Source organism: Dromiciops gliroides, chromosome 2 (genome assembly GCF_019393635.1).
Source record: "Dromiciops gliroides isolate mDroGli1 chromosome 2, mDroGli1.pri, whole genome shotgun sequence".
Classification (NCBI taxonomy): Eukaryota; Metazoa; Chordata; class Mammalia; order Microbiotheria; family Microbiotheriidae; genus Dromiciops; species Dromiciops gliroides.
Window position 1 is genome coordinate 331,510,914 of NC_057862.1, and position 14,719 is coordinate 331,525,632.

The 14,719-nt window shown below is 39.0% G+C and overlaps 1 protein-coding gene across 1 annotated transcript in view; it reads right to left on the minus strand.

Annotated features, from left to right (window-relative positions):
• The window catches only part of ATP10B (ATPase phospholipid transporting 10B (putative)), a 144,078-nt gene that overhangs the window by 115,343 nt on the left and 14,016 nt on the right, over positions 1-14,719 (minus strand). Inside the window, exon 3 of the mRNA XM_043986953.1 lies at positions 965-1,169. Coding sequence (XP_043842888.1) covers positions 965-1,169 — 205 coding nt within the window. The remainder of the gene's footprint in view (positions 1-964; positions 1,170-14,719) is intronic.

Consider the following 14,719-nt stretch of genomic DNA (forward strand, 5'->3'; position numbering starts at 1 on the left):
AAACACTTGACCCTAGATGTCTGTATAAAATGCATAAAACATGAAGAGTGAATTAAACATATTAATGAAAAGATTCAAGTCTGACATAACAATATCATTGAGACTTAAAAGGATGTGACTCATAACTGGATTATGGTTCTGAAAGTGATATTATTCAAAAGGAATAGAAAAAAAATTGAGATGGTGGAATAGCATTGTTTATTAAAGACCTATTCCTTTGAATAAATCTGGGGACCTGAGGTAAGTAACATGGTGAAAAAAATTGGGTTGAAGATAAAAGTAGAACCAGTAGTAATGTTATCATAGGAATAAACTACAGACCTACTGTACAGAAGGAAGAATTAGATGCTACTTTTATGAAACAGATTTTTTTTTTTTTGCCAAGGCAGCTGGCCATAGGACAATTTTTTTTCTCATTTTTTCCTCCTCCACTCTTCTCATCAACTGAATTTGCCCCAGGTATAAGAATTTCTAGAGCTATAAGAATCTATGAGATCCTCTTCTTCCTTTTTTGGAGATGATTTTGTGAACATGATTCAGGAGAGAACCAAGGATAGAGAAGCTAAGAGGACAAGCTTTAAATTGCTGTGACTGTAGAAGAAGAAAGGAATGATTGACTTGCAGGCATGGAAACTAAAAGTCATCTCAACTATATATGAAAATAGAAACAATAATAAAAGTAGGTGAACCTTAGTGTTACAGGAAGTAAGTGCTATAGGAGTTAAGAGGAGAGAAAGATAGATTCTCAGGGTCTGCTCTTGTCAAGGAAGGGTTCATGAAGGAAGTGAGGGTTGAGGTTGGGTCTTTTATGATGGGTATGATTTGGATAAGAGATACAGGTAGCTTCTACTAACAAATTAACTGTACCATCAAAATTGTTTCTAATCATTAATTTCACTTTCCCAGGGAGTTGGATGTTTTCTTCCTTTTATACCAATGCTGAAGACCATAGAAAGAGACTTACCTGGTACAAGAAGCCCTTCACGACACACCTCTGTTTGAGGTTGGTTTCCCCATCCAAGTTGGCAGTTTCCAGGTGGCAGACTCCACTGGGGTCAGAAGAGAAGAGTAAGAGGATATCTGCTGGGATGATCTCATTGCACTGAAGTTGGACAAAGTCTCCCACTCGAACATCCTTCCAATGCTTCTGCACGTAGTCTTGTTCCTTCCTGGGAGTGATGGAGAAGGATAGGTGTAATAGTTTGGAAAATGTGGGCTTTAGGGCTCTTTAGAAAATGAAAATGGGTCAACTAGAGCCAGCAAAGAGCCTTAAGTAAGTATTTGTGTGGGTGTAAGCAAGTATGGGGTGACATGGGCTTCACTTACCTCCCAAATATTCCCCTGGCTGGCCAGCCATGGCCCTGTCTTCCCCTCCTATCTGATATTTCTCACCGTTAGACTCACTCTAGTAGGTCCAAGTAAGGGTCTTATTTCCAGAAAGCTACAAGTATGAAATGTATCATTACTGTTGATACTGCACATTTATTGAATGCCTACAACTCTGTACATTAGTGAGAAACAGCATCATTAGGACTTGGATTCAAATCCCACCTCAGATACTTACTAGCAGTGTAACCCTGGTTAAGCCATTTAAATTTTGTGCCTTGGTTTCCCAGTCTGTTAAAATGAAAGGTCTGGACTCCCTGGCCTCTAAGGTCTCTTCCAACTTCAACATCTATGACTGTATGATCCTCCTTTCCAGTCTCCACTGTGTCCCTACATCCATATAGAGATGAAGCTATCATTAAAAGTTCCATTCTGGGTACCCTGGATTCCTGGATATCTTTGTGTCTAATGTCACACACATACACAAACATATACCCAGCTGGACTTTCTCCCTCTTTACACTCATCCAATGTCACTACCTTTCTCTTGTGGGTTGAAGATGGTTCCCTTACTAGTCAATAGATAGAAGAGACCTGTACCCTACTGTCACCTTATACTCATCCCTCAACTTGTTAATTTTGGGATATTACCCCAGGTCAGTTTGAGGATTTATTGTCTTAATGTCTTTTTTCACTAACTTTTATTTTATTTTATTTAAAATAATTAACAAGCATTTATTTTCTCTCCCTCCCTTCTGTCTTTCCTTGGAAAAAAAGGAAAACAAAACTCTTATAATAAATATGGAGGCAATCACCTCTCTGTCAGAGGTAACCAGCATGCTTCATCACTTTGGAATTGTGGTTGCATTTTAAATTCTTTACCTCTTAAGTCTTTCAACGTTTGTCTTTACAGTGGTGGTATAGTATAATTTGCTTTCTTGATTCTGCTCACTTCAGCCGGTATCAGTTCATACAAGTCTTCCTAGATTTCTCCCAAACCATCCCATTTATAATTTCTTATGGCACAATAATATTCCATTATATTAATATACCATAAATTTGTTCATCCATTCCCTAATCGATGGATGCTAATTGCCCTTAAAAGCCATTTACTAATTTGTTTCCTGGGATTCTCTTCTGGCAAAAACATTACCACTTAACTATAAGAGTCAGTTTTATCTATACCTTGGAGGAGGGCTCCAGTGAAGGGCCTGCCTATGGCTGACACATCCTTTTCTTTCTCTCCTGCTCTTGAACAAGAACAGTAGTGATTAATTCCAGGCTGCTGCTTCTTCCAGATTCACATTACCATGCATTGTCACCCTCCATTACTTGTTGGACAAAGTACTTAACATGATAGTCCCAGTGTTCTACAACATGGCTCATCCAGTGTTTCAAATCTTCTCTCTTGGCATGAGCTCTCCAGTATGAACTCTCTTGGTCAGCCAGTATATTCACTGGTGCAGAGCCTCCACATGTCAATTCATTCAATGTAGTATTGTTGCAGAGGTAGTATGGCAGTGGAGTGCTCCCATCTTGGAGTCAGGAAGACTTGGGTTTGAATCCTCATGAAAACCTGTAATTCCTTTCTTTCTTCTCTCCTTTGATCTAAGTCCTACTATTTTAGTGAAACCCAGGCCAAGCCCCATCTTCATGAATCATACCTAGGGCAATCTCTTCTCAACCTCTGCTGTACTGCTTATTTTCATAATCACATACTTCCTTATTTGTTATCTTCTCACATTTATGTTGTATGCACTGAACTATATTACACACTCTTCACATAGAAAGGATTATATTTTCTTTATGCAAGATCAAGTTAGCCTTCTATGCATCCCTAGTGTAACCCCAGCACACATGCTCAGTGTTCAGTAAGTGTTAACTGTTGCTGGTGTCGTTGCTGTCCTTCCAGGCTTTAGGCCCAGAAGAGAACAGAGGATACCCATGAGTATACAGATGCAGTGTTTACACTATGGTTGCTTGGTTCATATCATCTTTATACCTTTCACTGGGATATGACTTCCTTCTAATGGAGGGACCTATGTATTCCTTCCTTTGACTCAAACACCCCTGGACACTGAAATATTGTTGCTGGAGAGAAGAAACTGAAGCAATAATTGATCATCCCATTTAATTAAAAAGTGCTTATTAATTGCCTATTGCAAGGCCTTAAGCTTGGCACCAAGGATACAAAGATGAAACATCACAGAGTCCTTTCACCCTCATAGAACTTCTTATTATAAAATGAAGGTGGTAGGACACAAATATAAATGTCACAAAGATCAAGTAGAGAATCAGACAAAGTGCTCTAAGAAAAATTGAGGAGGGAGTGATCATTTTCAGTATTGATACAGATATGTCAACCCGTGGATAATCACCCCAGTTGACTCAATGGGTTTTTCTAATTGGGCACAAGAAATCTGGTTTTTGAAGTTTGAGGTTTGCATTCTTAAAACTCCTTTCTTGGGGCGGGGGGATAGGGGTTCATGTATGAGAATGATCCACATCTTGATAGTGGGACATAGCCAATAGTCTACAAGCATCCATTTAGCATTTGCTATGTGCCAGGCATTGTGCTAAGATGGGGATACAAAAAAATCACAAAAGACAATCCCTACCTTCAAGAAGCTCACAGTCTTATGGGGAGACTACATGCAAACAACTATAAAAACAAGACATATACAGGATAAATTGGAGATCAACAGAGGGAAGGCACTAGAAGTGAGAGGGCTTAGGAAAGGCTTCCTTTAGAAGCTGGGACTTGTGCTGAGACTCGAAGGAAGCCAGGAAAACCATGAGGTGCATTGGGGTATGGGCTAATTTTCCCTCTGAGGGTTCAGCTGCAAGCATGGGGTGAATGCAGCTCCTAAATCTACTCCAGCTGAAGTGGAAATACATTTCAATGATGGGGCTCTGTTATTTGGGAATACCTCCGAATGAGGCCAGCAGCTGGCACAGAGCTGCATGTGTAAGTCACTTCCTCATTAATTCAACTATTTTGGAACTGTTGCCCCAGGTGGTCAGTCAACTTGCCAGTCTCTTGCTCTTCCCTATGCTCAGTAAGTCCACACCTGGGAATTGGCTCCTATTTTAGTTTTATGGGATGTTCAGTGCTATTTAAAAATAAGTCAAATCAACATAGTTTGGGATTGAGAATCCATCTGTCAGATTCTGCCTACGGGAGAATTTAAGTTGAGGGGTGTTGAGCACCTTTCAGAAAGTAAATGGGTGTTATTAAGAGGCAAATAAAGATGGGAAGATGTTTGCCACTTAGAGGATGGCACTAGTGAAGAAAGTAGATGGAAAAGAAAGTGACGTGGAAGGGAAAGAGTGCAGTTTTACAGTTAAGTTTCTATAGCAAATGACTAAGGTTTTAGGGTGTCTGGGTAGATGGCATTTCACAGAAAGGGCAAAGTCCTCTCTTGGAACTGCCAATTAAGAGCAAGATGATTGAAATCTTTCCTCCATAAAGCCCAACTACCATCTGAGGATATTAAGCTCTGTAGCCACGAGGTAAAAAAGAGTGATAATGACTGCACTCTGATCTACATCTGTGGATTTGAGATTTCTCAACTGCTGCATTAAATTAAAAAAAAAAAAACACCATAAGGTTAAAAGGGATCTCAAAGATCATTTGGTTCAGCTTCTCTGTTTTATAGAGGAGGAAATAGATCCAGAGAGTTGAAGCAAGGTAACATAATACAGAGGAAAAATCACAGGTGAAGAGGTCAGATGACTTGAACTAAAGTATTAATTCTGACACTGGGCAAATCAGCGCTGCTCTATGTATTTTAGTTGCCTCATCTGTGACATGGGGATAATGACACTTGTATAACCCATACCATACACAGGCATATTGTCCAGAAAGTACTTTGAGATCTCAAATACTTGGATATTTAGATACATTTCTCTTCTTTCTGCTGTAGGCATTCCCTCCGCCAGTGCATACTACACCTCCTAATTCAATTAACCTTCTTGTACATCTCTTTCCAAAAATCTTTCAGAGTTATCTTCCTGATGTATCAAAGTTCTCCGTCTGGTTGTTTTAATTTCATGAGCATGCTTGGCCTCTTCATCTTCATTGTTTCTCCTTAATACATGATCTAAAGAAGAAATGGCAAACCACTCCAACATCTTTGCCAAGAAAATCCTATGGACAGTATTGGTGGGCTATGATCCAAGGGGTCACGAAGAGTTAGACATAACTGAATAACAGCAAGAAATACATGGTAAGCTCACTGACTTTTCAATTTAGTCCAGTTTAGTCCATCATTTATTAAGTGTCTGCTAAGTGCCGAGGAATTTGAAAATTAAAACAGTTCTTGCCCTCAAGAAGTTTACATTCTACTTGGAACAGGGGAGGAAGAACATAAACTCCTTGTTGTTTTTTACATCACTTCTTGTGTGTGGGTCACTGCTGATAATGTCCTATTGCCTGCTTAACGAAACATGTGTATTTTTCTTTTGCCCTTTTGGTAATATACAATTTGTAGGGAAAACTGAAAGTATTATATAAATGTGTTATGATGCTGATGGTGAATACTATTACCTGATGATAGATTTGCCTAAGACAAGTCCTATTAGTAAGTACATTTTCTTTATTTTTTTTCTTGACCACATTTTCTCAATCTCTTTGCTGGGTTTTTCTTTATCTTTCTCTTGTTCTCTAAATGTGGGCTTCCCCCAAAGATCTGTCCTGGGCCTTCTTTTCTTCTGCTATACTCTCCTGGTATGCTATCATCTATATGCATGGGTCCAACTATCATCTCTCTGAAGATGATAAATAAATCTATTTAGCCAATCCTAATCTCTCCCCTGAGCTTGAGGACTGCATTGTTGTTGCTGTTCAGTCATGTCCAACTCTTCATGACCCCATTTGGGATTTTCTAGGCAAAGATACTGGAGTGGTTTGCCATTTCTTTCTCTAGCTCATTTTACAGATGAGGAAACTGAGGCAAACAAAGTTAAGTGACTTCTTCAGCTAGTGTCTGAGACCAGATTTGAACTTAGGAAGGTGAGTCTTCCTGATTCCAAACCCAGTGCTCAATCCTCTCTACCACCTTGCTGCTCTGAATTACCAATTACCTACTTCTACCATGATATTCTGCCAGTACCTCAAATTCAACATTTCCAAAACAGAATTGAGTTCCTTCTCCCCTAAACCCATCCCTCCTCTTTGTTTTCCCATGTTTATTAAGGGCACCACTATCCATCTAGTCACTCAAATTTGTGTCATAAGACATCTTTAACTCTTCCCTCTCCCTTGCCTTTCACATTTAATCAGCAGTTAAGTACTTTCAATTTTACTTTCATATCTCTCATTTCAGTTTCTTTACTCCATCAACACATCTATAACCCTAGTTTGGTTACTCATCACATTTCATTGGGACTGTTGCAATAACCAGCAAATTGATCCTTCTTTCTCCAGTCTCATCTCTCACCAACTCATCTCTACACAGTGGCCAAATCAACTTTCACTAACTCCATATTGCCTAAAGGAAAAAAAAATCGAAATTCCTTTAGCCTGGTATCCTAAGGTTCTCCATAGTCTCTTTTCAATCTATCTCTCTGGCCTTATTACTCCCTTTCATGTACCTTATTTGTAGGCTCCAACACATACATATGTATGTATATATATATACAGAATTGTATGCATATATACATATATATGTATATATACATATTCCAGTCAGATTGGAAACTTGTTTTTTAAACTCTGTATTTCATCTCCTGCCTCATGTACTTACACAGTTGGGAGAATACTTCTACACCATGTGCACTTTTCAGAATTTTTATCTTTCAAGGCTCCATTTAGGTATCCCTTCCTCCAACTTGGAGTCTGTGAACTTAAAATATATTTGATAACTATTTCAGTATCATTGATTTCCTTTGTAATCCTATCTATTTTATGTGTTAAAACATTATTCTGAGAAGGGGTCCATGGGCTTCAATAGGATGGCAAAGGGGTCTCTGATACAAAGATTAAAAACTTCTACCATAGAGACATTTTTCTGATTTTCACCTTTGCTTTCTTTGTACTCTTCTTTGTATTATATTGTTATATTATATTATACTTATCTATGTACACATTTTATTCCCTCTTTGGGGACAGGTACTGTTTAGTTTTTGCCTTTGGATCCCCTGTACCTGGCAAAGCACATAAGTGATTAATGAGTATCTGTTGAATTGAATTTCTCATGGGGTTGGGAAGCCCATTTGCTATTGATTGAACTTCATAGATGCATCCCAGGCCCCTACTGCTGGCAGCATACAAGTAGCTAGATAGAGATCTTTTTTTAGGCAGAGAAAGAACAAGAAGACAATCTCATTGGAACTCTTGAGAGAAGTCTGGGAAGTATGCAGTAGGGGGACTGAGCCTCTAGATCCAAGGAGAAAAAGAATAAACAATGAATGAGTAAGAAATTTATTAAGCACTGTCTATATGCAAAGCACTCTTCTAAGTGCTGGGGATACAAATGGGAAAGTAAGATTCCCATTCTAAATGTTGTTCAGTGTGTCTGACCCGTCATGACCCTATTTGGGGTTTTCTTGGCAAAGATACTGGAGTCTTTTGCCATTTCCTTCTCCAGATGAGGAAACTGAGGCAAACAGGGTTAAGTGACTAGCCCAGGGTCACACAGCTAGTAGGTGTCTGAGGTCAGATTTGAACTTAAGAAGATGAGTCTTCCTGACTCCAGGCCAGGATGAAAAATGACTGAACAACAACTGTTTGTTTTCAACTAAAGTATATAGGTTCTATAGATTCATTTTTTTTCTTCTGTTGTATATAAGCTTTGTTTTCTTCTCTTTGCCTTCAACTAAACTAAACTCCTTGAAGGCAGGGACCATATCTTAGACTTCTGTATCCCCCATAATATGTAGAATGGTGCTGAGCACATAGTAGGTGCCCGATAAATCCTAGTCAAGATGAGTGCTATGCTTTCTGAGGATGATTTAGACAAAGGTAATGGAGAGAGGTAGTGGAGAGTCTTCTCAGTCTTGGTACCCTTGAAATCTCCAGCTTTTCTCTTTACGTTCCAAGTACTTTTCTCAGTGAATTCTCTTCCTCTTATCCCTCCAACAGGGCCTTCTCTCTGTCACTGCTTGAGGAGATAGGTTGTGGTTCCCCAAGTTTAGATCATAGAGCTGAAAGATGGGCTTAGCAACCCTCTACTTCAACCCTCCCCTTTTTTACAGATAAGGAAACCGAGGCCCCAAGAGGCATTTGCCCTAAATCACACAGGTAGTAAGTGATAGAATTTGAAGCCAGATCCCCAGACTCCAAATCCAGCAATCTTTCTACCATTATCAAGCTATGCCTTGGAAACTTATAGAATTATAAAATCTTATATTTGAAAGGAACAACAAAGATTGCTGATCCCAATTTTTACCTAATAAAGGAACCCTTTTATGACATGGGATGATGGGCCATTGAATAGAGAGAGCACTGACTCTGATATCAGAAGATCTGAATTCAAATTCCACCCTTGATGTTTACTTCTTGTGTGACTTTGGGCAAGACACAACCTTACTGTGCCTCAGTTTCTTCATCTATAAAATAAGGGATGTAGATCAGATGGTTTCTGAGGTCCCTTCCTTCTCTCAATCCATGACCCTATAATCCCTGACAGGGTCCTCCCTATAGTTTCTGCTTTATTTTAGTCATGGGAATCATGAGGCCCTGTCCCATTTGGTAGGCAGGTCATCAGGAACTTCAAGAGGTTGGTATAGGAGCACCTGCCTTTTCTCTTCTGCCCTTTGTTGAGGTATGAAGAGAGGTGAAGATCCTCGGCTCTCAATAGTGGGCACCAGCCTCACTTCAGTCATAGAGCCTCTGTTTAGAATGACGCTTCTGTCTTATGGAATTGTGTAGTTCTTAATGGCCTCTTAGTGTGCTGACACACAAATCCTGCCTGTCACCAAAGGCTCTTGGTCCTTGAGATGCCTGAGATCTTGTTTTACTGCTCTCTTTCCTCCACCCCCTCAGGTTGGTTGTGGACATAATGCATTTTGTCCTAAAGTGACAAGCAGAACAGGCTGAAATGGTTTATTGCCTTCCTCGAGGCCATGGGAGATGAAGTGGGAACAGCTTGGACTTTTACATGATTTATGGCTTAAACATAAGCCCCCGTTTCAAAGCCCCAATGGCAGAGTCTGTGTGTCCATTCAAGGATCAACTGAATGGTCCACTGGTTTGTAAAAGCTCCCTAAAAAGCTGGGTTTAAAGCCTGGGCTATCTGCCATGTGTGATTTTCTGATTCTGCTTGCCAGTCTACTTCACGTCTTTTACTGGGCTGGTGGGATTTAGGGGACCAGTTATGATGTGAGGATTCTGCTTTCCTCTAACCTTAGCCAATCAGATTCTGTTCTATTCTTAGGCCTCCTCCTGACTCCTATGGCACTGGACTCATGGTCTGGAGTCCAGACCACCATGTTTGTGGTTGCCTCAGCCACTTAATATTTCCTCTCTAGAGTTCTGCCACCTTGTAAGTATGATGTGTTTGACCTTTTGAAGCCTTCCTTGCCCTATCCAAATCTGACCAATGCCCCCTTCTTTGAGAAGCTTAATATGGTATCACATCATGATAACAACTTGAATATTTTTTTAACTGTGTGGATGCACTGTTATGTCCACATTTAAATCTGCCTTCATAACCATGAGAGGCAGCATGATGTAATAGATGGGGCGCTGGACACGGTGTCAGGAAGACCTTGGTTTAAATCTCACCTCATACATTTTGCTGGCTCAGTGACCTTGGGCAAGTGACCAGTTTGACTCAATGGTCTCTGAGGTCCCTTACAGCTCTAGAATGAATGGTTCCATAATCTATGAATAGCTCTGTGAAGTTACTGGGACAGAAGTTATTCCTATGAGGTAAATGGTAGTAAGAGAAATGAAGTGATTTGCTTGAGGTCACACAGCTAGTTAATGGTGACTCTGAGGACTAGAATTTAACTCTCTTGCCTTGAAGCTGGCCACTCTTTCCAATGGAGCAGCCTATGTGAAAAGTGTCTGAGGCACACACGAATAAAGGCGACAATAATAATACAAGTCATTAATATTCCCCTTTCAGGTTTGCAGAACATTTCACATACATTATCCTATTTCAGCCTTATAACAATCCTTCGAGGTAGGTGTCCTCATTTTCCAGAAGAGACCTGCCTAAGGGCAGAGACAGAAATGTGAACCCAGGTCTTCCCGACTCCAAGTGCAGCATTCTATTTAATGTCTTTCCTTAGTAGAGCAGAACAAAGACCAAAAATACAGAGCAGTTTTCCTTTCTAGCTGTTCTCCATTTTCCTGGAGGCTCAGAACTCAGAGTATTTTAGAGCTGGAAAGGTTCTTGGCAATGATCTGGTCCAACCACCTTAATTTACATAAGAGCAACCGAGGTTCAGGAACTTCACCCTATTGGGTAATGACAGAGTTTGGAACTGTGTCCCAGATTACTTGAACTCCTGTTTGAGGATCTTTCTACAAGATCAGAGTTTCTAAATGGAATTTCTTTTTCTATCTCTTGCTACTGTGCTTTGTTGGTCATAGATAGAAATGCTGATGATTTATGTGGGTTTATTTTATATCCTACAAATTTGCTAAAGTTCTTAATTGTTTCAAGTAATTTTTTAGTTTATTCTTTAGGATTCTCTAAGTATACCATCATATCATCTGCAAAGAGTTTGTTTCCTCCTTGCTTATTCTATTTCCTTCAATTTCTTTTTCTTCTTTTATTGCTAAGGCTAACATTTCTAGTGCAATACTGAACAATAGTGGTGATGATGGACGTCCTTGTTTCACCTCTGATCTTAACTGGGAACACTTCTAACTTATCCCCATTACATATAGTGCTTGCTGATGGTTTTAGATAGATACTGTTTATAATCTTAAGGAAAGTTCCATTTATTCCTATATTCTTGACTGTTTTTTAATAGGAATGGATGCTGTATATTGTCAAAAGCTTTCTCTGCATCTATTGAGATAATCATAATTTGGGTTAGTTTTGTTATTGATATGGTCAATTATGTTGATAGATTTCCTAATATTGAACTAGCCCTGCATTCCTGATATAAATCCCACCTGGTCATAATGTGTTATTCTGGTGATAAATTACTGTAATCTTTTTGCTAATATTATATTTAGAATTTTTGCATCAATATTCATTAGGGAGATTGGTCTATAATTTTCTGTTTTTGCTCTTCCTAGTTTAGGTATGAGCACCATATTTGTCTCATAAAAGGAACTTGGTAGGATTCCTTCTTCACCTATTTTCCCCAAATATTTTGTATAGTATTGCAAGTAATTGTTCTTTAAATATTTGGTAGAATTCACTTGTAAACCCATCTGGCCCTGGAGATTTTTTCTTAGGGCGTTCATTGATAGCTTGTTCAATTTCTTTTTCTAAAATGAGCTTGTTTAAGGATTTTATTTCCTCTTCTGTTAATCTGGGCAATTTATATATTTTTTGTAAATATTCATCCATTTCATTTAGATTGTCAAATTTATTGGCTAGATCAGAGTTTCTTAAACTGTGGTCCAAAAACTTAAATTTTTTTAGTAACTGCAGTTTAATATAATTTATTTTCAGTGTAACACTAGGTACTTTCTTATGAGTTTAAAAACATTCTGAGAAGGGGTACCTAGACTTTATTGGATTGCCAACGGAGTCATAAAGACATAAAGAAACATCAGAAACTTTGTCTTAGATCCTGCTTTCTATTCAAAGTTCCAAATAGGTGGTCAGTGACCAGTATCATCTTTGCTTTATTGAAAGGTAACTACTTTTCTGGGAAGGAGGAGAAGCTCATAGGCAAATCTGGAGCCTTGAGATCAGGTCCTTTCCCTACCCCTTTTCACTACTATGAACCATTACCTCACTAGATCTTCCTCTTTTCTAGCTGTCTTTTGGATCCTAGCAGAAGTCACCATCATGCTTACTTCACAGAATCTGAGGCTGTGATTCTGGACCAATTGCTCAAATTCCACTGGAGTTTTCTTCTATATTGGTGGGGAAAAGCCCCAATCTCATTAGCTTTTCTTATCTTTCTCTACTGTTTCATAATGAGTATTTATTAATGAATTAGAAAAATACAAATTTCTTGCTGGGTCTAAGACCAGACTCATTATATTGAGCCCTGGGAGAAACAAAGGAAATATAGTGCTAAATTTAATTGGTTTTCAAAGCAGTATCATAATTCTGATTAGCAGCTCAACTTTAGATACAAGAACAGTCACTATATTAAGAGAAAATGCTCTAACTGGATTACACTTCAGCTAATGAGGCTCCTGGTGTCTGTAAAAAGACACACACCCACACCAAGGTATAAATGAACCTACATTAGATGATGCAATGGGGTATAAGGAAAAACCAGATGCCCAACTCTGTAATGGGACAGAAATTAAAGTGAAAGGACTTTAGTTTCTAAAGCTTGGCTGAAGCTAAAACTAAATAATCTCAGCCAGAGCTTGAGATGAAAGCAGAGATTGTCTTGCTTCTTGGAAATAAAGTTCCCCTTAGAAACCAATATCCCATGTCCAACATTTCATCTTGGACCATTACTGTTTGCTACGTGATACAGTGGATGGAATGCTGGCTCTAGAGTCAGGAAGACCTGAGGTCAAAAATCTGGCCTTAGACACTTACTTAGACACACACACAGCTGTGTGACTTCAGGCAAGTCACTTAACTCTGCCTCAGTTTCCTCATCTGTAAAATGAGCTAGAGAAGGAAATGGCAAACCACTGCAATATCTTTGCCAAGAAAGCTCCAAATGGCATCACAAAATCAGACATGATGAAACAACCAAACAACAACTAATCTATCAACAACAGTGATAAATCCTTATACTTGTGTAATTCTTTATACTTTCCCAAGTCTATACATACATGTACAAATATTAATCCATTTGAGCTTCAGAATGAATTCTAAGGAAGGCAAGGCATCATTAACCCCATTTTACAGAATGGTAAACTGAAGCTCAGAGTAGGTAGGTTATTGATTTGTTCTGAATCTTTGTCCAGTGCTTTTCCCATTGCATCAAAATGCTAGAAAGTTTCCTTTATCTTATTTTTTTTTTTTTGCAGGGCAATGGGGGTTAAGTGACTTGCCCAGGATCACACAGCTAGTAAGTGTCAAGTGTCTGAAGCTGGACTTGAACTCAGGTCCTCCTGAATCCAGGGCCAGTGATTTATACACTGTGCCACCTAGCTGCCCCTGAATTTCCTTTATCTTAGAATGGGTCTTAAAGAAAGAACTTTGATTATTGCATTTTGAGGTTTCAAATTCTATACAAAAGGTCCCACAATACCATAAAATCCTATATACTTTTCTCCAAAAACAAATAGAGTAGGCCCACAGATTTAGACCTGGTAGGGAGATACTTGTCCAACCACTTCATTTTAGATGTGAGAAAACTGAGGCTATAAGAGATTAAGTGGCTTCCTTAGGGTCTCTCAGATACTTTAAGCAGAGCTGGGACTCCTGTCTGTTACATCCACTGTCGCACTCCTGTCCCAGAATCTGTACAATCTCCCTGATTTCATTTGTCACCCTTCCATCTGAGCAAAGGCATCCAGAATTCATAAGGATGTCAGCATGTGCTGCATGTGAGAAGCATTCAAGACATAGGAAGCCTGCTAGGGGCATCAGTAATTAACTACCATATAGGGGTTAGAGCAGTGGTTTCAAACTCAAATAGAAATGGGGACCACTAAACTATACACAAGGATCCCTGTGGGTGCATATTGACTTAGAAAACCACATATTCACATTATCTATGTTTTATTTTTAAATTTATTTTGTTAAATATCCCAATTACATTTTTTTTGCAGGGCAATGAGGGTTCAGTGACTTGCCCAGGGTCACAAACTAGTAAGTGTCAAGTTTCTGAGGCTGAATTTGAACTCAGGTCCTCCTGAATCCAAGGCCGGTGCTTTATCCACTGCACCACCTAGCTGCTGCCCCGCCCCCACTCTAATTACATTTTAAACTGGTTTGGGCCACAACTGGGAATGTTAAGGGCAGCACAAACTGTGTGTTTAATACCTCTGGTTTAGAAGTTCTTAAACAAAGAAGATGTAGTAATCCCATTTGAGAGTCCAGAATTATTGTCCTTCCCACAGAAGAAAGCTAACTTCAGTTGATACCACTTCTTTCATGTCTCTTTCATTAACATAAAGTCAAAGAAAGAAAGAAGTGAAAAAGACAAAATTCACAGGAGTGAAAAAGAAAGACAGACGTTGCTTTCAAAAAACACCCCTCTAAGTAAAGTGATGGTATATCAGCAGTTATTTCTTCCCCTATTGTTTCCTTAACCAAATGTTAGTCAGCAACATACTTCACCTTCAGATATTCAGTAAAACTGAAAAAGAATCAGACCCAACTGCCAAGAAAACAGTC